Source organism: Kogia breviceps, chromosome 9 (assembly GCF_026419965.1).
Source record: "Kogia breviceps isolate mKogBre1 chromosome 9, mKogBre1 haplotype 1, whole genome shotgun sequence".
NCBI lineage: Eukaryota > Metazoa > Chordata > Mammalia > Artiodactyla > Physeteridae > Kogia > Kogia breviceps.
Genome location: NC_081318.1, coordinates 100790553 through 100817090, shown reverse-complemented (window position 1 = coordinate 100817090; position 26538 = coordinate 100790553). Strand labels below are relative to the sequence as shown.

At 36.7% G+C, this 26538-nt stretch overlaps 1 protein-coding gene across 4 annotated transcripts in view; it reads right to left on the bottom strand.

Moving 5' to 3' along the window:
• The window catches only part of SUGCT (succinyl-CoA:glutarate-CoA transferase), an 827778-nt gene that overhangs the window by 755218 nt on the left and 46022 nt on the right, over positions 1 to 26538 (bottom strand). For all 4 annotated transcript variants that reach the window (XM_067042878.1, XM_067042879.1, XM_067042881.1 and 1 more), the window contains one exon: positions 2576 to 2667. In XM_067042878.1, the coding sequence (XP_066898979.1) occupies positions 2576 to 2667 (92 nt within the window). The remainder of the gene's footprint in view (positions 1 to 2575; positions 2668 to 26538) is intronic.

Sequence of the window (26538 nt, the reverse complement as noted above, 5' to 3'; positions counted from 1 at the left end):
AAGGCTAGATTTTAGATTTAGCTGGAGGTAACTGTAACTAGTTTGTTTAAATCTCATCATAAAGACTACTTTCATAGATTTTATCCTATATTACACATTTAGCTGATGCCCCTTTGGGATAAAATAACATTATGAGTCCACTATAGAAAAACCATGCATTTTGAGCTTTCTCATCATAATAATAGTCTATACTTTGGGAACATCACTCAATTTCCAGGCAGAAATATATTAGATCATCACTAAAAATATGTATATATGATAATGTATCTTTCCATCTCTTCAAACTCTTAACTAATATAGTAGGTCCATAAACAATAAGTTCCCTGCATCTCCAACCTCATTCTTCCCCTTCTCTGCTAGCTCACAATAATCCAATTAGACTAGCTCCTCAAACCCACCAGACCCTCCAGCATTTAGATGTCATGCATGGTGTTGCCCTAGAGTCACCAGGTTAGTGCTTAATTGCGTCCTACCTTAAATATCTGGCCCTCAGAGAAGCCTTTCCTGACCAACCATCCTGACAACATTAGGCTGCACTGAATAGGGTGAGGAAGCCCGGGTTCCAATCAGTCATCTGACAACACGGAGTTATGCTACAGGACAAGTACACAGCTGGGCAGGTAGATAAAACTTCATAAGCAACGTGATACAACTGGCAACAGTGCATCTGCATTGGCTGGTTAAAAATATTAGCCAGGGCTCTCAGAAGTGATCCCTCCTGGGGAACCTCTGCTGAGAGGCTTAGTGAACTGTCATATACTGCTGATAGCAGGGGGAAACCACTCCTTAAAGGGAGATTCCCAGCATGGGCTGATTCTCTTCAGGCTGCTTTTATCCTTTGCTGTCAAACCACATTTTGCAGAATCTCTGGAAGTATTAAAATGGCCTGAGGCACACTGTTATATACGTCAGTAGCATCCTGTACTCTTCTTTAGAGCTCTTTTTACTTGTTTAATATTTCTTTTCTGTTAATGTTTGTCTTCTCCACTTAAGTACCGTGGCTACCTGTTGCCTGTAGTAGCCAGCATACAGAGGATTCCCTCGGTATATGTACAATAACCATTCACTGGGTGGATGAATTGAGAAGTGAGAGATGTGTCCGTGTGAAAGAAACACAGTATATGGAAGCTGAGATTATTTAACATAATACACGTGAAGTACCTAAAATAATGCTTGGCACATAGTAAGCATTCAGTTAGTGTTGTTGTTATTTGCTTAGCCAGAACACAAGTCTCCTGAGGATAACACAAGAGGTGAGTTACTGACTGACAACTACTATGGCTGAGCACACACTGTGTGGTACCCCTGTCAGAATATAGCGCAGTGCACCAATGGAGTCAGCTTTCACCTCATCCTCCTCAGGTGTTTTGGAGCTAATTCATTTTAATATTTGAATATTCAAATTTAAAAGTCCCATATCTTTTCACCTATTCACAATTGAGTACAATGCTATTAAGTAAAACCACTCACAAAAATAATGTCTTGACCATATAAGTACCTCTATGGGAAAGAGCAAAGAGATATATATCCATGCTTCATTCTCTCAAATGGACAGAAAGAAAATTGGTGCCCTTGAATATTGTAAGGAAAAGCCACACACATTCTTTCTAAGACTTGTGAAAATGAAACAAAGAAAGTACAAAAGACCATATATTTTAAGTCACTGAAATCCCAACACCTACTTTAAAATAATAAAAAGAAGTAAAATCTGTAAAAAAAAAAAAAAAAAAAAAAACGACTTGAGGTCATTCTGCCTCATTTTATCCCAACACGACAGCAATATTTCCTGAAGAATTAACTGAAGAAAGCGGTTCAGGGAAGGAATACCGACTTGAAAAAGTATTTTAAGGCTATCAATCTAATTTGTTTTGGAAGTGGATTTTTTTAGTATTTTTATTTACTAAGCTTTCACACTTTTTTTTACTTTATTTAATGGCATGTTTAGCTTTCCCCCAGAGTCCATTTTCTAAAAGTCTTTGATCTAACCACCCGCATTTTGGTCGTCTATATATTTTTTGGGAACTTCCTATCACCAATGGAGAAGGAATGTGGTTATAAAATCAAATAATTCTTTCACTGTCAGAATCTAATGCATTAACAATCAGACACAACTGTGTCCGAGCATTAAGTAACAAATTTTTAAACAAACAACCACTAATAATACTCCAGAGGGAAAAAGAAAACCTCCACTATGTATATACATCAAATGAAAGTACTCTGGTAGAAATGGACATCCGCGGACTAGTCTAGTCAGCCATTCTACTTCACACGAGGAATATTCCTAAGTCACACAAAGGTGCCTTTACTAAGCTTGAATGATATAATACATATGGAAAATGTGTTCACCACTTGATCTATTGCTTCTTGCTAAAAAGGTTGTTCTTTTCCATGGGGCCATAATGACATGAAGCCTCAAGTACGTTCATAATAAACATTTCCATTTTTAACGTCATTCACTTTCCGTGGTTTTTTCCTAAAATTAACTCATGTTTAAGCCTAAGGGGTTAGTAAAGATGAAAATCTCTTTGGAATAAATAGGGGAAAAAATATGAATATTCTAAAGAAGGATACCTACCTCGGGCCCTGTGATGTGCATCAGACCAGAAATAGCAGAGGCAACAGCATCGTACCCAGCTCGCTGAGACAGTGGACCCGTCTGACCATACCCTAAGACAACAAGAACAGATATATTCAGCACCACCCAGGGAGAGCAACAGTACAATAGTGTGTTAAAACCATCTGTATCCAGAAATCCTACAGCATTTTGTTACTATTAGGTCTATACTATCCCTTGAAGGAGGCTGTAAAATTTAATTATGGTGTAATACCCCAGAAGGTGGCAAACTGGTGACTTGTGGGCCAGATCCCCATAGTATGAATGTTTTGTCTGGCCTGAAGAGTGTTTTGAAATGTTTTTACTTAGTTTCCAACACTTAAAGATCAGGAGACAGCACATAATATACAAATTTCCGACTTTTCTTGAAAAACCAGAAAATACATTCAAAACTAGGCTCACATCCTCACATGGCAATAATCAATTAGAGTTGAGTAATAGTTCTTCCCTTTGCACAGGGCATAAATTCTCCAATTTGCCACACTCTCCACCCCTCCTTAATCCTTTATGCTTCAGCATGATTCAAACATTAACTGACCTTACAAAACAATATACAAAGTAAAACAAAACAATGTCTCCCTAGGTTCTATTTACATATTATTTCAAGTATGCAAAGAAAATATAAATGATAATTTAAAATTTGAACATAAATAGAATTAATACTTCTCCTGCCAGTGCTTTTCAGGATTACAAAGACAAGTTGAAGGTGTCACTTTTTTTGCCATCAGCAAAAATTAAAAGAACATAAAGGGACTTCCCTGGTGGTCCAGTGGTTAAGACTCCACATTCCCAATGCAGGGGGCCCAGGTTCAATCCCTGGTCAGGGAACTAGATCCCGCATGCTGCAACTAAGAGCCCACATGCTGCAACTAAAAGATCCTGCATGCCGCAACAAAGACCCGGTGCAGCCAAATAAATAAATATTTTTTAAGTAAAAGAAGAGAAAAGAACATAAAAATATTTTATCCTTCTCTCCTCAGTTTTGGTGCATATTGTTGGATAATAAAGGTTATATGAGGAGATACATAACTCTGTCTCCAAATCCCATATATTTTGCTTGCTTCTCCAGCAACCTGGAACACTCTCCCTCTATTTCACTCCATATATGTACATACCTCACTCCCTCACATCCTCCAACTCTGCAATGAAATGTCTCCTTATTAGAGAGGTCTTCCCTGAAGAACTTTTATGAAAGATCACTCTCACTTTTCACTCTTAAGCCCCCTTACCTCATTATATTTGACTTCACACCTCTTATCACCACAAGATATATAATATAGTTTATTTATTTATTTTCTGTATCCTCCCTGCTCAAAGGTATGCTCTAGAGAGTTTTTTCTATTTAATTTATTGCTGTATTGCCAGCATCTAGAATAGAATTCAGTAACGGTTACCAAATGAATAAATGAATGAATACTGGTTATATAAAAACAATTATCTTTAAAAAACAAATTACTTAATAAAGAAACTAAAGAGGCTTTTTTTCAGTTTTGTTTTTGACCAAAATGATGATATAGGAGGCCAATTTCCTCCTCCCATGGACACAGTGATTGTACAGCTACACACAAAGCACTTCTCTCTGAGAGAAATCTGGGAACTGAGAAACTAGAGAAATCCAGATGAATGACTCCTATACATTGGGCAACAGAGACAATACCCATATCGAAACTGGTAGGAAAGGCTGAGACACTCTCATCATAAACCTCACTCCAGGCATAGAACCATACAATCAGGAGGAAACCCCAAACTCCCAGCTTCTCCCTGAGGAACAGGCAGTATGGACAGCACATCTAGTGTCCCAACCTTTAAGGCTCCCACCTGAGAAACAGTCCCCTAAAACTCCTATCTCTGATAGCCAGCATTCATGAGTCCTACAGGACTACGGCAAACAAAGAAGTTACCGATAGGATCATGAGCACTAACCACAACTATCCTCCCAAGTCTCAGGACTGAAGGAGCAGCTAAAACATCCATCTCCCAGTCTTTCCCTGGAAAGGGTTTGACTTCATACTTTACAAGCTGTTGCGTAAGAGTCTAGACACTAATTGACAACATCTAACTGATCCTACCAGGAACCTGAAAGAATCAGTGGGCGCTTACCCCACCTTCTCCATCCAGCTCACTCCAACAATAAAACCAGGTCACCACCATCTCTCTAGAAGGACCTTCTACACATGTCTCATGCCCCACCTTTTGCAGCTACCGCCTGGGAGATGGGCCCCCAGATCACCTGGCTCTGACTGTCAACAGTGCTTGCAGTTAACAAGTCCCACTGGACTATAGCAAACAAATAAACAGTTTGTAATGGGCTCAGGGTTCAGTGCAAGGGAGAAGACAAAAAGCCTACCTCCCAGTTTCTCCCCAGAAAGTGCTTGATGGCATACTTTCCCAGCTGTTGCCTGAGGGTCTGGCTTCTAATCAGCCTGTATCTAAGTGCTGACTACAATCATCCCCTTTGGAACTTAGATGGGTCTTCTCATACCCTCAACTACTAAAAGGCATGAAGAAGGACAGTGGCTTGGACAGTCACAAAGGTTTGAGAGGCATCCAGGAGTTCGGGCTGGGCTGATTAACAGGATTCATCGCCTACACAAGACCATTCTGTCAAGACTGAAAGAGGTGCTGTTTAGCTAATGCACAAAAACCAACACAAGCATTCAAGGAAAATGAAGAAACAAGGGAATATGTTCCAAACAAGAGAACAATATAAATCTCTAGAAACCAACCTTAATGAAACAGAGAAAAGTGATTTACCTGACAGAGAGTTCAAAATAATGCCCAGAAAGATGCTCACAGAGTTCCGGAAAGCAATGCATGAACAAAGTGAGAATTTCAACAGATACTGATAATATTACAAAGTACCAAACAGAAAGTATAGAGATAAAGAATAAAATAACTGAACTGAAAAATTCAATAGAAAGGTTCAACAGCAGACTAGATCAAGTGGAAGAAAGAGTCAGTGAGTTAGAAGACAGAGCAGTGGAATACATCCACTCAGTGAAGAAAAAAGACTAAAAAAGGAGTGAAGATAGCTTAAGAGACTTATAGCGCACTAAAAAATGAGCCAATATACACATTATAAGGATCCTAGAAGACAGGGATCCTTAGAAATAATGGCTGAAAACTTCCCTAAGCTGGGGGAAAAAAAACAGACATCTAAATCTAGGCAGCCCAAGAAATACCAAATATGATGAATCTAAAGAAATTCACACCCAGACATTATAATTAAATTGTCAAAGACAAAAACCTTAAAAGCAGCAACAGAAAAGCAACTTGTTACGTACAAGGGAACCCTCATAAGACTATCAGTGGATTCTACAATAACCTTGCAGGTCAGAAGGCAGTGGGATGAGACATTCAAAGTGCTGGAAAGAAATAAAAAAGACTGCCAAACAAAAATACTCTACCCAACAAAATAGTCCTGCAGAATTGAAAGAGAGATAAAGAGTTTCCAGACAAACAAAAGCTAAGGGAATTTATCACCACTAGACGGGTCTTACAAGACATGTTAAAGGGATTTCTTCAAGCTGAAACAAAAGGATGCTAATTGGTAACATTAAAACATACGAAAGCATAAAACTCACTGGTACAGATAAATATATGGTTAAATTCAGAATACTCTAATATTGTAATGGTGGTGGGTAAATCACTTATAACTCTGGTATAAAGATTAAAATTAAAAATATTAAGACCACCTATAACTACAATAATTTGTTAATGAATACACAATATTAAAAAGATTTAAGTTGTGACATCAAAAACATCAAATGTTGGAGAAGAGTGTAAAAATGTAGAATCTTCTTATACATTTGAAGTTACGTTGTTATCAGCTTAAAACAGACTATTTTAGCTATAAGATATTTTATGTAAGCCTCATGGTAACACAGTGCAAAACCTATAGTAGATACACAAAAGAGAAAGAGAAAGAAATCTCAGCATACCACTACAGAAAATCATCAAATCACAAAGGAAGAAAAACAAGAGGGAAAGAAAGGAACAAAGAAATGACAAAACAACCAGAAAACAATTAACAAAATGGCAATAGTAAATCCATAACTATCAATAATTACTTTAAATGTACATGGACTAAATTTTCCAATCAAAAGACACAAAGTGGCTAAATGGGTAAAATGAACAAGATCCAACTATATGCTGCCTACAAGAGATTCACTTCAGCTTTAAGGACACAGGCTGAAAGTGAAGGCATGGAAAAAGATACTCCATGCAAACTGAAACCAAAAGAAAGCAGAGGTATCTATACTTATATCAGATAAGGTAGACTTCAGGACAGAGACGAAAATAAGAGACAAAGAAGGTCTTTATATTGATATAATGATAAAAGGGTCAGTCTAACAAGAGGATATAATATTTGTAAATATTTATGCACCCAACAGAGAAGCACCTAGATATATAAAGCAAATATTAACAGAACTGAAGGGAGAAATAGACAGCAATACAGTAACAGTTGGGTACTTCAATAACCCCCTTTCAACAATGGCTAGATCATCTAAACAGAAAATAATAAGGAAATACTGGACTTAAACTACATGTTAAACCAGATGGATTTAACAAACATTTACAGAACATTCATCCATCAGCAGCAAAATACACATTTCTTCTCAAGCACACATGGAACCTTCTCAGAATAAATCATGTGCCACAAAACAAGTCTTAATAAACTTAGTAAGACCGAAGTCATGCCAAGCATATTTTCTGACCACAATGGTATGAAACTAGAAATCAATTACAAGAAGTAGAAAATTCACAAATATAGAGAGATTAAACAAGTTACTGAACAACCAATGTATCAAAGAAGGAATCAAAACATAAATCAAAAAATTCTTTGAGTCAAATGAAAATGGAAATACAACCTACCAAAATTATGAGATGCAGCAAAAGCAGTTCTAAGGGCAAAGTTCATATGATGAACTCCTACATCAAGAAACAAGAAAAATCTCCAATAAACAACCTAACTTTGTACCTCAAGTAACCAACCAGAACAACAAGAACAAATGAAGCCCAAAGTTAGTAGAAGGAAGAAAATATCAAAGAACAGAAAAGAAATAAATAAAAGAGAGACTAAAAATACAATAGAAAAGATCAATGAAACTAAGAGCTGGTTCTTTGAAAAGGTAAACAAAATTGGCAAACCTTTAGTTAGACTCACCAAAAAAAGACAGCAAGAACTCAAGTAAATAAAATCAGAAATGAAAGAGGAGATGTTACAACTGACACCATAGAAATACAAAGAATCAAAACAGACTACTATGAACAATTATACACCAACAAATTGGACAACCTAGGAGAAATGGATAGATTTCTAGACACTTCAAGACTGAATCATGAAGAAACAGAAAATCTGAACAGACCAATTACTGGTAAGGAGATTAAGTCAGTAATCCAAAACCACCCAACAAACAAATGTCTAAGACCAGAGGCTTCACTAGTGAATTCTACAAAATATTGAAAGAATTTCTATTCCAGAGCAGCTAGTTTATAGCTGTAAAGGGCATCCTAGACCAGACTTCCAGTCTTGAACACAATGGCTTTTAAACCACCAGTATCCCCAGCATAAAACAGGACTCCAGGAGCAGAGAGAAGCTCCGCCGTAAGGCAGGAACACTAAGTGCTAGTGAACCACCTGCTATCTCAACAGGAAGTCAAGAGGATGAATTAGCTTCAGTCCACTCTAGGGAGAGTATATCAGGAGCTCAGGCTTCTGGCCAGGAGCCCAAATGCCTCAAATGAGACAAAGAGAGGCCCCTCACCCAACAGCACAACTCTAAATGAAGTCTTCTAAACAAAGGCCTGCAGGAAAACATGCTCAAAAAAATGAACAGTTTGCTAAATAAAAAGGCACCATAATACTTGTCTTGTGATACAAATTCTCTTGTTCAGCTTACAACAAGGGGGAGGCACAAATATCCTAATTACTTTAAATTACAGCTTCCATGTATTTCTATTAAAGAGAAATATAAATAGTTACTCTCACGGGGGCAGTATGGCATAGTGAATAAGAGGATGAGTTTTAGGATTGAAAAATATCTGAATTGAAATTACAGCTCTGCTAACTACTAAATCTTCAACAATTCATTTAATCTCCCTGAGCCTCAATGTCCACAGTATTCACATTTATCTCAAAAATATATTATGAGGATTCAATTTGATAACACAGCATAAGCAAATTACATTTTGCATTGAGAGCTAAATATACTTAGTTAATAAATACGCATTGATTAATATACTAATAACATAGTAGCTTGCCCTTTCCACAAAATATTGAGAATAACAAAAATTGCCTGGAGGTATGTTTAAATGATGAGGAGAATGAACATTCTAAGCATTGCAACTACGTTGTTTAACAACCCATTAAAATTGAAAGTTTTTGTACTTGCAAACTAGCACATGTTCATTTTAGAAAAGAAACTTGCCAATAATAACATATTTTTGGTAATATGAGTCAAAAATTATTCCACCTTTCACCTTACACTTGCCTTAACTACTTAAATACTGACAACCAATACCATAATCAACAAATATTTATAACAATAAATTTTAAAATTTTAAACAGGAAACTGACATTACCAAAATGGTATTTTGCAAAGATTGCTCTGGTGACAATGTGAAGACTGAATTATTTATTAATAATTTAACAAAGAATTGAAAAAATGGTAAGCACGGGATCCAGATAGTTCTTTTTAATTTTATTTTTAGTGTTACAATTCCAAAAAAGACCATGATCAAAATCCAAATTACAGAGGAAAAATTTAAGCATGTTAATTCTATTTTATATTCAAGTAAGGGAGGTAAGGAAAACCAAGGAGGTTATGGAAAATCAGAGAGGAACATCTTTCTCTCTCCTCTCTCCTCTATCTCTCTCCACTACCCCACCCCCTTACTCACCCACATTCATTTTAAGGAGCAATCTCGCCATCTTGTGGCTTTTATGAACACTGACTATAAAGCAAAACTTGAACTTCCAGACACAAGTAAAAAATGCAAGGGAAGGAAACTAAATGGAAAAGATTTCTTGTCTTTTAATATTTGCCCTGAATACCAGATGCTCTGGCCTGCCCACTCCTGGTTTCACTCATTTTTCTTCTTAATCATGACTACCTTTTTGTTTCCCTTTTCTCCTTAACCAAAACAGGAATATGTTTAAAGTTAATATCATTCCAGCAGCTATAGAAACTCCAAAATGAGACTGTTTACCTGAAAGGAGAACAGAAGCAATAAAATATTTTACAGTAAATAATGTAATCCTTCAAAATGTATACAAATGTCTGGACTTCTTTCCCTGATTATTTTCTAGTGTATAGATTGTTTCTGAATTAAAAGATTATGAACTCAATGCATTTTATTTTTAAAAAATATTTATTTTCTTATCTGTCCACTGAAAAGGTCTAGAAGCAAAGACTAACCCAGCAGCAGTGAGCGTCACCAGTATCTAAACGGTGTTCTCTAAATGCCATTTTCCACTAAAAGAAATTAAGATTCTTTGGGGAAATGGTTGATTCCAGGATAGGGCAGGAAATGTACAAAATGCACCTGGAATATACTGTTATACCAGAAATCAAAGAAGCTATGAGACTATTAGTCATGTCAAGAGTATGCAGAAGCCAACTTAAAAAGGCCTCCACTGGCCAAAGATAAGACCATTTTGAGTATCAGTAAGGATAACAGCTGCAGTGGACTGAAACACAACAAATATGTTAAATTCTGTGAGTTCCTAATGATATTTTTTTAATCATTAGTCACCCCTGGAAGATACTAGGGAATACATTCATTATTATGACAATTGGTCAATAGAAAGAATTTGCATCTATCCTGCCTTTCCTTAATGATCTATATACTCAGGGTAATCAGACAGCTGATGAAGGGAACATTATTTTTCTGGAAGTGTTCCAATCAATATATGAAGAAGGAACGGCAGAATCAGGGTGTCATCATTTTGTAACTCCTAATGGATTAACAGATCTAGGCAATCACCATCAATGGCTGCTAACATCACAAACAAGAGCAATAGCCAGCCCATGTGCTCCAGGGGAACTACACACCACCTTCTATGACATATTCTTGACAAAAAAAAAAAAAAAAAAAAAAAACCTCAAACCAAAATCCGAGCAAACCTATAGGTATGTCAATTTGTAAATAATAACAATGACAAAAATTAAACAACAAGGGAATGTAATCAGCAAAATTCAACCTACTCAACAGGACAAAGTGGGTTTTTTTAAACAAATGAATTTTAAGAAAAAAGAGATTGAGAAGCAACTATAAATTAAAGGAGATTTAAGAGACATACCAATCAACTGCAATGATTAGACTTCATTTGGACCCCAATTCAAATTAACAAACTATAAAAAGAAAGAGAGAGAATTGGGAAAATCTGAACATCAACTGCATATCTGATGATATTAAGGAATTATAGGGTTTTTTTAATTTACATGTGATGACACTGGGTGTTTATGCTTTAAAAAGAGTCCTTTCTCTAAGGGAAAAAAATGTCATGAGGAGATTAGTGGTAGGACAGGAATAAAACACAGACTTACTCGAGCATGGACTTGAGGATATGGGGAGGGGGAAGGGTGGGCTGAGACGAAGTGAGAGAGTGGCAGGGACATATACACACTATCAAATGTAAATTAGATAGCTAGTGGGAAGCTGCTGCATAGCACAGGGAGATCACCTCTGTGCTTTGTGACCACATAGAGGGGTGGGATAGGGAGGGTGGGAGAGAGGGTGATGCAAGAGGGAAGAGATATGGGAACATATGTATATGTATAACTGATTCGGTTTGTTGCAAAGGAAAAACTAACACACTATTGTAAAACAATTATACTCCAATAAAGATGTTAAAAAAATAAATAAATAAATAAATAAAAAATAAAAGAATATGCAATTCCAGGATGAAAGTTACTGTAATTTTGAAGACAGTATTACATTGTTTTCCCCTCTATGTCCCATGTTGCTGATGAGATGTCTGACAAAATCTGGTTAGTGAACCTTTATGAAGATCTGTTTTTTAATGCCAGGAGGATTTCATCATTTTACCTTTGTTTTTAATCTTCTTAAATTTCACTGCATATAGCTAAAAACATATTCTTATCATTGTATTTTTTTTTTTTTTTTTTTTTTTTTGCGGTACGCGGGCCTCTCACTGCTGTGGCCTCTCCCGCTGCGGAGCACAGGCTCCGGACGCGCAGGCTCAGCGGCCATGGCTCACGGGCCCAGCCGCTCCGCGGCACGTGGGATCCTCCCGGACCAGGGCACGAACCCGTGTCCCCTGCATCGGCAGGCGGACTCCCAACCACTGCGCCACCAGGGAAGCCCCCTTATCATTGTATTTGATATTCTATGATTCCTTTCAAACTGTTATTTCAACTTTTTTAATTAAAAAAATCTTATTGTTACTTTAAAAATAAATAAATAAATAAAAATAAAAAAATAAAAAGAGTCCTTTTCTTTTAGACATATTCTGAAATATTTAGAAATGAAATGATATGAAGTCTGAGATTTGCTTTTAAGTAATCAGGGGAGGGAGAATAGGTGGGGTTGTAGGCAAAATAAGATTGGCCATGAGTTGATAATTATTAAGCTCGATAATGTGTACCTCAAGAGCCATTATACTATTCATTCTACTTTTATGTAACCTTAAAATTTTCCACCATAAAATGCCAAAAAACAAATAAATTTAAGAATGGCATGCAAATTTCATTTTGTATGTCTAAAAGTACCCCAAGGAATATTAGAGCTGAACGGAGCTGGGGCAAAAATTCTTGCTTTACAGATAAGAAAACTGAGGCCCACAGAGGTTAAATGACTTGTCTAAAGTCATAAAGCCAGTCAATAGCAAAACTAGAACTAACACTGAAGTTTTCAGTTTCCCAATCTGGTTCTCCTTCATCTGAACAGGATGTCTGAAGACTCTTAGCCACTTTCTACTTTATAGGGTTAATGCAGAAACAAATTCAAGACCCAGTCTCAATAAATGTTTTTGGTTTTTCTAATTTGCATGCTTTGTTTTGTAGACATCTCCCTTATATCTTTTTCCTCCACTGTGACAATTAAATGAGACATTTAGTAAATGGGCCAAAGTTTCACATTCTTATGGCTTTTCACTCAACTTTTTCAACTGTCATTGTGAAAAACCTTCCTGTTGATTTGAAAGATTTCCCACAATCATACCTTGCATTTAATAGGGTTTGTCCTTCTGTCACATGCATAATGATTTAGATTCTCACAGTCACACCCTGTTTTGGTGGATTATTTTTTCTTTTTCCCTCAGGTCACAGATACAGCATTTTTAACTGTAAGATACGTACCTTTCTACATGCAAGATTACAAAACTAACCTCAGCAGGATTCAGTGAGATTCCTGTAAACCTCAATAGGGCAAGAGATCTCCCTGCAAACATGCTAACCAATCAAAACTAACACTTAACCAAGGACTCCATAAAGCAAGAGTGGCAATTTAGGGTGATGGCGGTAATAATAATGATAATAATAATAATAATAGTTAACATGTACAGAGCACTTGCTATGTTCCAGGAACTGTGCTGGTGCTTTGTATGTGTCATCTGATTTAAGTCTCACAAGAATTACATGAGGTAAATTTTATTATCCTATTTGAATTACTATTGAGAAAAATGAGGTTCTGAGAGATTAAGTGCCTTACCCAAGGTCACAAAGCTACTTGCTGTGACTCTGTAACTAATTATTGATGTTTTGACACTCATTACAATGTAACCATTTTTGAAAAATATTTCCATGAGTATTAATAGTTCATACATTGTTCAAAGACCAAAAATGTGACTAATATGGTTTGCTACCTCAATAACCTATGAAATTAGATCCCCCAATCTCTATCACAGAGAGGCAGCAAAATTGGTTGATTAATCGTACAGCACCTAAAACATCTGAAATACTAATAAGTATATGTTCCTAGTCAGAAAAGGCAAATAAATTTGTAAATTAAGTAGTATTACTACAATGCAGCAAAAAGAAGCATGCTAAGAAAAAATGCTTATACTGATGATAGCTGATAATACAGAATTACCAATTTTTTATGATATCCAATTTGATGATACTAATATATAAAAATATATTTTGTTGGACAATTGCTTCTTATGCATAGGTTTCATTTTCCCCAACTAGTTAGTATAACACTAAGCAGACAGTGAAAACTTAATAAATACTCATCAGCTGACTGGTGCATATTTTTGTATTTTACACTATTTCATGCATGCCTATGATATTCTTCACATAAAATATCAAAATAAATGTTTTTTTACAGGGCAGACAAGAGTAAGGGGTAACTGGGTGTCAAGATACTACCTTGCTTATAATATACGGTGTGTTTTTTATGGAAAAGAAATAAAAAGTCTTCAAAACTCTCATCATCCAAACAGAGTCTACAATTGCAGAAGCTTTGGTGATCATGCCAAAGCATCCCGCTAAAAGTGACTTTAACTACATGCCCAATCATGTAAGTACACACACACACACACACACACACACACACACACACACACACACACACAGATTATCCTAAATCTCAGAAGACTTATTCAAATAGGAAGGGAAAAAACTATTATAAATCACAATGATATAATGAAGATAAATTGCAGAATCTGCCCTTAAATTAAGAATTCAAATATATTTTCATGGAATCTATTCGAAAGAAACTACTAGGAGTTACGTCTACATTCCAAGAGTCAATATTTTGTACTAGATGAATGCAGCTCACATTCCGACAGATACCCCATAAAATTATTAAAGAATAAAGAGAATTACCATTTTATATATTTTTCATTTTCAGGAGAAAAATCAAATTTTAAATTACATAAATATAAAACATGAGTAGATAAATTATGAGCTGAAAAGAAAATAAAAACCCAGCCAGACTCTCACATAAAACCAATTCCCTATAGCTGATTCCCACACTCCAAATAGCAGCACTACGTCAGCCTATGAAGGGACATTTTAGGCAAAGAACACAGAAATGTTCAGTACTGACCTCTTTACAGAGACTAAACATCATCCCAAATCAAATCCAGATAAATGGATAACTCAATTGAGTAACAAATTAACAAGAATCACCTTTAGCCTTGTTCCACTGCCAAGAGAAAAGTACTCAATTAAGTACAGTCTACATCTTTATTTAATAGAGATCAATGAAAAAAAAGAATAAAAGTGACCCAAGTAAGAATGATATCAAACAAAATCCAGTAATCTTTGAACTGCCCAAAGTTGGGAACAAAGTCTTTCCAAAAATGCAGACTTCTGAGTAAGCAGTGCTTCCTGATTAAGCAAATACACATAGTTACACCAAAGCCAAAAACAGAGAAATAAATAACATGAAGCCAGGAAAAACAGTATAACATGTAATGGTGCTGGGTAAAATAATCACTTGTAGAATAAACTAATGGGTTTTAAAAGTTTGCAGTTATGAGCACATCTAGTGCTCAGATCTTGGTTCTTAAATACGATTCGCCCCCTCAATGGAACCAGGGCTCCTTGGAGAAATGGTTAATTCCAGGCTTGGGGGAAGGGGTGTGGGGGAGGACCTAAATAAATGTGGAGCATCTTGTGCCAAAAATTAAGAAAGTGCTCAAAGGATGATGAGGACATATCAAAAATGTACAGGGCATAGTTTGAAGGTGTTCCCACCGGCCAAATCTGGACAATGTGAGCATCAAAAATAAACCATGATAGTAAAGGACTGTAACTGATTGAATAACATATGAATAAAAGAGTCCAAACTGATATAAATAAATAAATAAATAAAGAGAGAGCTCTCCCTTGTCAGTCCATAAATGTAAAAGAAATGGTGGGATTAGAAAATCACTATTTAACAACACCATAATAATAGTAAACTCAGGCAAGAATCATCAACATATGATAAAAACAGTGGAGATAGTTTGAGCAAGTAAGAAAATATTTACATAGTCTTAAAGTATAGCCCCCCTGCCAACACTATATTCTTTTAACTGTAACAGGTAAAACAGTAACTTTACAATGGAGAAACGTAGCAGATACCATCTTAACCCAATCATCAAAGTTACGTTGCTAGCAATAGACAGCTTGTGTTACCCGATACAATGCACTGAGAAGAACTCAGCATTACTTCTGTGGCATGACCAGCAAAAGTACTTAACCTGAATCTACTCAAAAGGAAACATCAGAAAAATCCAAATTGAGGAGCATTCTACTAAGTAATTGACCTGCACGCTTCAAAAAATGTCAAACCATGATCTACACAGAAAGACCCAAGAACCACAAAGAAAAACCCAGATTAAAGGAGACTAATGTGACATGACAATCAAATACAATGCAGAGTTTGGGTTTTCCTTTGCTATAAAGGACTGAATTGAAACAACTGACAAATTATCAATAAGGTCTGTAAATTATACACTAATATTGTTTCAGTATTCATTTACTGATTTTGGTAATTGCACTCTGGCTACATAATAGAATTCCATTTTTTTTATAAAATACAAACCGAAAAATGAAGGGGTAAAGAGGCATCACATGTCTGTGTCTTATACGGTACATAAAAAATGTAAGTAGATTAGATAGATGATACAGATGATAGGTAGGTAGGTAGACAGATACATGGCTAGATTCACAGATACAAGCAGAAAAGATAAAGCAAAACTATTTCTATATCCACATCCATGGAATGAATAAATAGACTATACAAGTAATTAGTTAGAACAGGAAACTGAAAACCATTCAACTTGCCCCCATGTTTGAGGAAGAAGAGGAAGAGGATGAGGGGGAGGCAGCAGCAGCAAAGGCAGAATAGCTAACATTTCTTGAATACTTCCTAAATGCCAATCACATCACATACATTATCTCATTTAATCCTTACAATAAACCATAGAATTTGCAGATGAGACCACTGCACTTGGGAAGGCTAAATAACTTATCCAAAGTCACCTAAGTTATAAGTGGTAGAGCCAATATTTCAACCAATCTACAGGGGACAACGCCCCCACCTCTCTTTGCCCTGTCTGAATCTGAACAGTTCCACCTTTATCTGTGTTGGGTCTCTATGTAAGATATTTGAAGAAAAGGTGTGATAACCTCAGAACACTAGATTACACTATTCTCCCTCACCATGTTCCTGGCTGCAGTTAGAGAATCACTTAAGAAGACACAAGACTAAGGTTATAAAGAGATCAAGGCAAGCTAATTAAAGCTGCTCACCAACTCTAGTGCCTTAAAGCAAAACTTGAGGAAGGAAAAGCACACTTACCACAGTGTTCAAATCCCAAATAGGAACCTGTATGGTCATTTCATTTTTAATAAATTAGTTACAACATTGTGCTCCACTAATATTGATTTGATAAATATCTACTAAATATCAACTATGTGGAAATAGTATTTTCAAGAAAATCAATAGCACTTGGGAAAAACCATTAGTGCCCAATAGTGACAGAATACAGCTCTCTGTAGCTCCCCATTTGCTCAGTTTCTAATGCCTGCATGGCTGGCCAGAACTGAAGGGGTGTGAGGAAAAGAGGAGGTATGGTCAGCAAGAAAGGTCTTACTTAATTGGTGCTATCATGGTGAGTTAGTTTTGTTGCTCTCTGGGCTTGACAGGAGTTTAAAGCCTACTTGTCACATGGGGCACTTTACTGAGTTCTTCAAAGACCTCCCCCACCCCATCAGTGGGCATCTCTCACCTCCAGGGTGAATCTATCTTTTTTCCATCTGAACACTTTTGAGTCCTTCCTCAGTCCCATGTGTCATCAGCACCACCAGCTTCCTCCTGCCCTCCTAGACAGGGTCTTAACCACACAGGTTTTCTCTTTCTCACCCTGATCCACAGGACAGCAGTGGCTTCCAAACCACAGCCCTCCAGACATCCTCTGGCTCTCTAAATATCTCAGGTACGAATCACATATCAATCTACTATCTAACAAGCTCTGGGGAACAAAACACAAATCCTCCCAGAGATTGCATCGAAGGCTCCTTCCCTTGGCTTGAGGTTATACATTTTATAGAACTATTTCTTTTGAAACCATAAGTGTTTGATAAACAATTTTCATTTAAAAATGACTATGGAAAACCAAGATGGCAGAGTAGAAGGACATGCTCTCACTCCCTCTCGGGAGAACACCAGAATCACAACTAGCTGCTGGAGAATCATCGACAGGAAGACACTGGAACTCACCAAAAAAGATACCCAACATTCAAAGACAAAGGAGAAGCCACAGGAGACAGGAGGAGGGGCGCAATAACACTAAAATCAAATCCCATGACTGCTGGGTAGGTGACTCACAGACTGGAGAACACTTATACAACAGAAGTCCACCCACTGGAGTGAAGGTTCTGAGCCCCACGTCAAGGCTTCCCAACCTGGGGGTCCGGCAATGGGAGGAGGAATTCCTAGAGAATCAGACTTTCAAGCCTAGTGGGATCTGACTGCAGGACTTCGACAGGACTGGGGGAAACAGAGACTCTACTCTTGGAGGGCACACACAAAGTAGTGTGTGCATCAGGACCCAGGGGAAGGAACAGTGATGCCAGGGGAGACAGAACCAGACCAACCTGCTAGTGTTGGAGGGTCTCCTACAGAGGTGGGCTGTGGCTGTGGCTCACATTGGAGACAAGAACACTGGCAGCAGAAGCTCTGGGAAGTACTCCTTGGCATAAGCCCTCCCAGGGTCCACCATTAGCCCCACCAAAGAGCTCAGGTAGGCTCCAGTGTTGGGTTGCCTCAAGCCAAACAACCAACAGGGAGGGAACCCAGCCCCACCCATCAGCAGGCAAGCAGATTAAAGTTTTACTGAGCTCTGCCCACCAGAGAAACAGTCAGCTCTACCTACCACCAGTCCCTCCCATCAGGAAACTTGCACAAGCCTCTTAGATAGCCTCATCCAACAGAGGGAAGACAGCAGAAGCAAGAACTACAATGCTGCAGACTGTGGGACAAAAAACACATTCACAGAAAGACAGACAAGATGAAAAGGCAGAGGGCTATGTATCAGATGAAGGAACAAGATAAAACCCCAGAAAAACAACTAAATGATGCACAGAAATCTCTGGCATTCTTATACACTAATGATGAAAAATCTGAGAGTGAAATTAAAAAAACACTCCCATTTACCACTGCAACAAAAAGAATAATTTATCTAGGAAAAACCTACCTAAGGAAACAAAAGACCTATATGCAGAAAATTATAAGACACTGATGAAAGAAATTAAAGATGATACAAATAGATGGAGAGATATACCATGTTCTTGGATTGGAAGAATCAACATTGTGAAAATGACTCTACTACCCAAAGCAATCTACAGATTCAATGCACTCCCTATCAAACTACCAATGGCATTTTTTACAGAACTAGAACAAAAACTTTCACAATTTGTATGGAAACACAAAAGACCCCGAATAGCCAAAGCAATGTTGAGAACGTAAGATGGAGCTAGAGGAATCAGGCTCTCTGACTTCAGACTATACTACAAAGCTACACTAATCAAGACAGTATGGTACTGGCAAAAAAAAAAAAAAAAAACAGAAATATAGATCAATGGAACATGATAGAAAGCCCAGGGATAAACCCACACACATATGGTCACCTTACCTTTGATAAAGGAGGCAAGAATATACAGTGGAGAAAAGACAGCCTCTTCAATAAGTGGTGCTTGGAAAACTGGACACTACATGTAAAAGTATGAAATTAGAACACTTCTTAACACCATACACAAAAATAAACTCAAAATGGGTTAAAGACCTAAATGTTAGGCCAGACACTATCAAACTCTTAGAGGAAAACATAGGCAGAACACTCTATGACATAAATCACAGCAAGATCCTTTTTGACCCCCCTCCTAGAGAAATGGAAATAAAAACAAAAATAAACAAATGGGACCTAATGAAACATAAAAGCTTTTGGACAGCAAAGGATACCATAAACAAGACCAAAAGACAACCCTCAGAATGGGAGAAAATATTTGCAAATGAAGCAACTGACAAAGGATTAATCTCCAAAATTTATAAGCAACTCATGCAGCTCAATAACAAAAAAACAAACAACCCAATCCAAAAATGGGAGAAGACCTAAATAGGCATTTCTCCAAAGAAGATATACAGACTGCCAACAAACACATGAAAGAATGCTCAACATCACTAATCATTACAGAAATGCAAATCAAAACTACAATGAGATACCATCTCATACTGGTCAGAATGGCCATCATCAAAAAATCTAGAAACAATAAATGCTGGAGGGGGTGTGGAGAAAAGGGAACACTCTTGCACTGTTGCTGGGAATGTAAATTGATACAGCCACTATGGAGAACAGTATGGAGGTTCCTTAAAAAACTACAAATAGAACTACCATACGACCCAGCAATCCCACTACTGGGCATATACCCTGAGAAAACCATAATTCAAAAAGATTCATGTACCAAAATGTTCACTGCAGCTCTATTTACAATAGCCAGGACATGGAAGCAACCTAAGTGTCCATCAACAGAGGAATGGATAAAGAAGATGTGGCACATATATACAATGGAATATTACTCAGCCATAAAAAGAAATGAAACTGAGTTATTTGTAGTGAGGTGGATGGACCTGGAGTCTGTCATACAGAGTGAAGTAAGTCAGAAGGAGAAAAACAAATACCGTATGCTAACACATATATATGGAATCTAAGGGAAAAAAATGTCACAAAGAGACTAGGGGTAGGATGGGAATAAAACACAGACCTACTAGAGAATCGACTTGAGGATATGGGGAGGGGGAAGGGTAAGCTGTGACGAAGTGAGAGAGTGGCATGGACATATATACACTAACAAACGTAGGGTGGATAGCTAGTGGGAAGCAGCCACATAGCACAGGGATATCAGCTCGGTGGTTTGTGACCACCAGGATAGGGAGGGTGGGCGGGAGGGAGACGCAAGAGGGAAGAGATATGGGAACATATGTATATGTATAACTGATTCACATTGTTGTAAAGCAGAAATGAACACACCATTGTAAAGCAGTTATACTCCAATAAAGACGTTAAAAAAACAAAAAACAAAAAGAAACAACTAAATGAAGTGGAGATAGGCAACCTGCCAGAAAAAGAATTCAGAATAATGATAATAAAGATGATCCAGGAACTCAGAAAAAAAAAAAAAAAAATGGAGGCAAAGACTGAGAAGATGCAATTAATGTTTAACAAAGACCTAGAAGAATTAAAGAACAAACAGAGATAAACAATAAAATAACTGAAATGAAAACTACACAAGAAGGAATCAATAGCAAAATAACTGAGGCAGAAGAACGGATAAGTGACCTGGAAGACAGAATGGTGGAATTCACTGCTGTGGAACAGAATAAAGAAAAAAGAATGAAAAGAAATGCAGACAGCCTAAGAGACCTCTGGGACAACATTAAAAGCAACAACATTCGCATTTTAGGGGTCCCAGAAGGAGAAGAGAGAGAGAAAGGACCAGAGAAAATGTCTGAAGAGATTATAGTCGAAAACTTCCCTAACATGGGAAAGGAAATAGGCACCCAAGTCCAGGAAGCACAGAGAGTCCCGTACAGGATGAACCCAAGAAGAAACACACCGAGACACATAGTAATCAAATTGGCAAAAATTAAAGACAAAGAAAACTTTTTGAAAGCAGCAAGGGAAAAACGACAAATAACATACAAGGGAACTCCCATAAGGTTAACAGCTGATTTCTCAGCAGAAACTCTACAAGCCAGAAGGGAGTGGCATGACATACTTAAAGTGATGAAAGGGAAGAACCTACAACCAAGATTACTCTACCCAGCAAGGATCTCATTCAGATTCAAGGGAGAAATCAAAAGCTTTACAGACAAGCAAAAGCTAAGAGAATTCAGCACCACCAAACCAGCTCTACAACAAATGCTAAAGAAACTTCTCTAAGTGGAAAACACAAGAGAAGAAAAGGACCTATGAAAACAAACCCAAAACAAGTAAGAAAATGGTCATAGGAACATACATATCAATAATTACCTTAAACGTGAATGGATTAAATGCTCCAACCAAAAGACACAGGCTTACTGAATGGATACAAAAACAAGACCCATATATATGCTGTCTACAAGAGACTCACTTCAGACCTAGGGATACATACAGACTGAAAGTGAAGGGATGGAAAAAGATATTACATGCAAATGGAAATCAAAAGAAAGCTGGAGTAGCAATACTCACATCAGATAAAATAGACTTTAAAATAAAGAATGTTACAAGTGACAAGGAAGGACACTATGTAATGATCAAGGGATCAATCCAAGAAGATATAACAATTATAAATATATATGTACCCAACATAGGAGCACCTCAATACACAAGGCAACTGCTAACAGCTATAAAAGAGGAAATCAACAGTAACACAATAATAGTGGGGGACTTTAACACCTCACTTACACCAATGGACAGATCATCCAAAATGAAAATAAATAAGGAAACAGAAGCTTTAAATGACACAACAGACCAGATAGATTTAATTGATATGTATAGGACATTCCATCCAAACACAGCAGATTACACTTTCTTCTCAAGTGCGCACAGAACATTCCCCAGGATTGATCACATCTTGGGTCACAAATCAAGCCTCAGTAAACTTAACAAAATTGAAATCATATAAAGCATCTTTTCTGACCACAACACTGTGAGATTAGAAATGAACTACAGGGAAAAAAACACAAACACATGGAGGCTAAACAATACATTACTAAATAACCAAGAGATCACTGAAGAAATCAAGGAGGAAATCCTAAAATACCTAGAGACAAATAACAATGAAAACACGATGATCCAAAACCTATGGGATGCAGCAAAAGCAGTTCTAAGAGGGAAGTTTATAGCTATACAAGCCTACCTCAAGAAACAAGAAAAATCTCAAGTAAACAATCTAATGTTACACCCAAAGGAACTAGAGAAAGAAAACAAATAAAATCCAAAGTTAGCAGAAGGAAAGAAATCATAAACATCAGAGCAGAAATAAATGAAATAGAAACAAAGAAAACAATAGCAAAGATCAATAAAACTAAAAGCTGGTTCCTTGAGAAGACAAAATTAATAAACCATTAGCCAGACTCATCAAGAAAGAGGGAGAGAACTCAAATCAATAAAATTAGAAATGAAAAAGGAGAAGTTACAATGGACACCGCAGAAACACAGAGCATCCTAAGAGACTACTACAAGCAACTCTATGCCAATAAAATGGACAACCTGGAAAAAATGGACTAATTCTTAGAAGGTATAACCATCCAAGACTGAACCAGGAAGAAATAGAAAATATGAACAGATCAATCACAAGTAATGAAATTGAAACTGTGATTAAAAATCTTCCAACAAACAAAAGTCCAGGACCAGATGGCTTCACAGGTAAATTCTATCAAACATTTAGAGAAGAGCTAACACCCATCCTTCTCAAACTCTTCCAAAAAACTGCAGAGGAAGGAACACTCCCAAACTCATTCTATGAGGTCACCACCACCCTGATACCGAAACCAGACAAAGATACTACAAAAAAAGAAAACTACAGACCAATATCACTGATGAATATAGATGCAAAAATCCTCAACAAAATACTAGCAAACAGAATCCAACAACACATTAAAAGGATCATACACCATGATCAAGTGGGATTTATCCCAGGAATGCAAGGATTCTTCAATATATGCAAATCAATCAGTGTGATAAATCATATTAGCATATTAAAGAATAAAAACTATATGATCATCTCAATAGATACAGAAAAACCTTTGACAAAATTCAACACCCATTTATGATACAAACTCTCCAGAAAGTGGGCATAGAGGGAACCTACCTCAACATAATAAAGGCCATATACAACAAACCCACAGCAAACATCATTCTCAATGGTGAAAAACTGAAAGCATTTCCTCTACATTCAGGAACAAGACAAGCATGTCCACTCTCACCACTATTATTCAACATAGTTTTGGAAGTCCTAGCCACAGCAATCAGAGAAGAAAAAGAAATAAAAGGAATACAAATTGGAAAAGAAGTAAAAGTGTCACTGTTTGCAGATGACATGATACTATACACAGAGAATCCTAAAGATGCCACCAGAAAACTACTAGAGCTAATCAATGAATTTGGTAAAGTAGCAGGATATGAAATTAATGCACAGAAATCTCTTGCATTCCTATACACTAAAGATGAAAAATCTGAAAGAGAAATTAAGGAAACACTCCCATTTACCATTGCAACAAAAAGAATAAAATACCTAGGAATAAACCTACTTAGGGACACAAAAGACCTGTATGCAAAAAACTATAAGACACTGTTGAAAGAAATATATACCATGTTCTTGGATTGGAGGAATCAATATTGTGAAAATGACTATAGCACCCAAAACAATCTACAGATTCAATGCAATACCTATCAAATTACCAATGGCACTTTTTACAGAACTAGAACAAAAAATTTTTTAATTTGTATGGAGACACAAAGGACCCCAAATAGCCAAAGCAGTCTTGAGGGAAGAAAACAGAGCTGGAGGAATCAGCTTCCCTGACTTCAGACTATACTATAAAGCTATAGTAATCAAGACAATATGATACTGGCACAAAAACAGAAATATAGATCAATGGAACAGGATAGAAAGCCCAGAGATAAACCCACGTGCCTATGGTCAACTGATCTATGTATGACAAAGGAGGCAAGGATATACAATGGAGAAAAGACAGTCTCTTCAATAAGTGGTGCTGGGAAAACTGGACAGCTACATGTAAAAGAATGAAATTAGAACACTCCCTAACATCATACACAAAAATAAACTCAAAATGGATTAGAGACCTAAATGTAAGACCAGACACTATAAAACTCTTAGAAGAAAACATAGGAAGAACCGTCTTTGACATAAATCACAGCAAGATCTTTTTTGATCCACCTCCTAGGGTAATGGAAATAAAAACAAAAATAAACAAATGGGACCTAATGAAACTTAGAAGCTTTTTCAAAGTAAAGTAAACTACAAACAAAAAAAAAAGCCAACCCTCTGAATGGGAGAAAATATTTGTGAACGAATCAACGGACAAAGGATTAATCTCCAAAATATATAAACAGCTCATGCAGCTCAATATTAAAAACATAAACAAGCCAATCCAAAAATGGGCAGAAGACCTAAATAGACATTTCTCCAAAGAAGACATACAGATGGCCAAGAGGCACATGAAAAGCCACTCAACATCACTAATTATTATAGAAATGCAAATCAAAACTACAATGAGGTATCACTTCACACCAGTTAGAATGGGCATCATCAGAAAATCTACAAACAACACATGCTGGAGAGGGTGTGGAGAAAAGAGAACCCTCTTGCACTGTTGGTGGGAATGTAAATTGATACAGCCACTATGGAGAACAGTATGGGGGTTCCTTAAAAAACTAAAAATAGAACTACTGTATGACCCAGCAATCCCACTACTGGGCATATACCCTGAGAAAACCATAATTCAAAAAGACACATGAACCCCAATGTTCAATGCAGCACTATTTACAATATCCAGGTCATGGAAGCAACCTAAATGCCCATCGACAGACGATTGGATAAAGAAGTTGTGGTACATATATACAATGGAATATTACTCAGCCATAAAAAGGAACGAAATTGGGTCATTTATTGAGACGTGGATGGATCTAGAGACTGTAATACAGAGTGAAGTATGTCAGAAAGAGAAAAACAAATATCGTATATTAATGCATATATGTGGAACCTAGAAAAATGGTACAGATGAACTGGTTTGCAGGGCAGAAATTGAGACACAGATGTAGAGAACAAACGTATGGACACCAAGGGGGGAAAGCCGCAGGGGGGTGGGGTGGTGGTGTGATTAATTGGGCGATTGGGATTGACATGTATACACTGATGTGTATACAATTGATGACTAATAAGAACCTGATATATAAAACAAGAAAAAAATTTTCCAATGTATTTATGAACGTGGAATGGAAAAATGTGTTTTTTCAATCCCTATTGTAGTATATGGTAAAGCATCACTTTTCTTTTAGTTGGGCTCTGTCTTCAAGGTCCCTTGTAAAATATTTTCTGTTAATTTCTTTACCTGAGTCCTTATGCCTCAGTTTTTGTTGAATGATAAATTATCTGTCATTGTAAAAAAAAAAAAAAGACTATGGAAAAATGTACCAAATCTTATGTAGTTATCTCAGGGTGGTGCCACTGTATCTCATAATTATTTTCTTTTTTATAGTCCTCAATTTTCAAGGACTTTTCCAAAATGAATGTTTATCACTCTTATAATTAACAAAAGAGCAATTTATGTTTTTAATTTTAAAAATATATATAATGTAAATATCTGGTTTATTCTATAATTAAATGTCCAATAGATGATAATTACAAATATATTTCCCAATATTAAATGAAGACTGCTTTTTTTGTTTACTAAGTGCATTGCAAATGTCAAGAGGAGATCTAACCATAGTCATCTTTGGTATCTCCACTCATGTTGAAGACACTGACTCCAAAAAATCAAAACAAAAATTGTCCAGTTAGTGTATCTTCAATACGAAAATGTGGTTTTATTTCAATAAACTTATCTTCCTCGTCGTCTGAGCTAAGCTAACATTAAGATGACTTTACATTTTCTTTCAACAATCCAAACAATAGCAAAGGAAGATAATTCAAAACATTTTGTGTCAGGGAGAGTCAGCCCAGGTTCGAAACTTTTCTATGGCTAATCCAAAAATAAGTAATTTAGAATCTACCATGTTGGAATAAGAAACTAAGGTGAGGATAGCATTATTTCATAGCAAATGGATAGTTCTACTTATTTGTGGAATTGTACCAGAATAGAAAACTTCCCACATTATATGAGAAGCTATTGTATAAATAGTACTGTTGCGGCCCTAAATGAAATGGGCTTGATGAAGTGATTAAAGACTCAGATTTTGT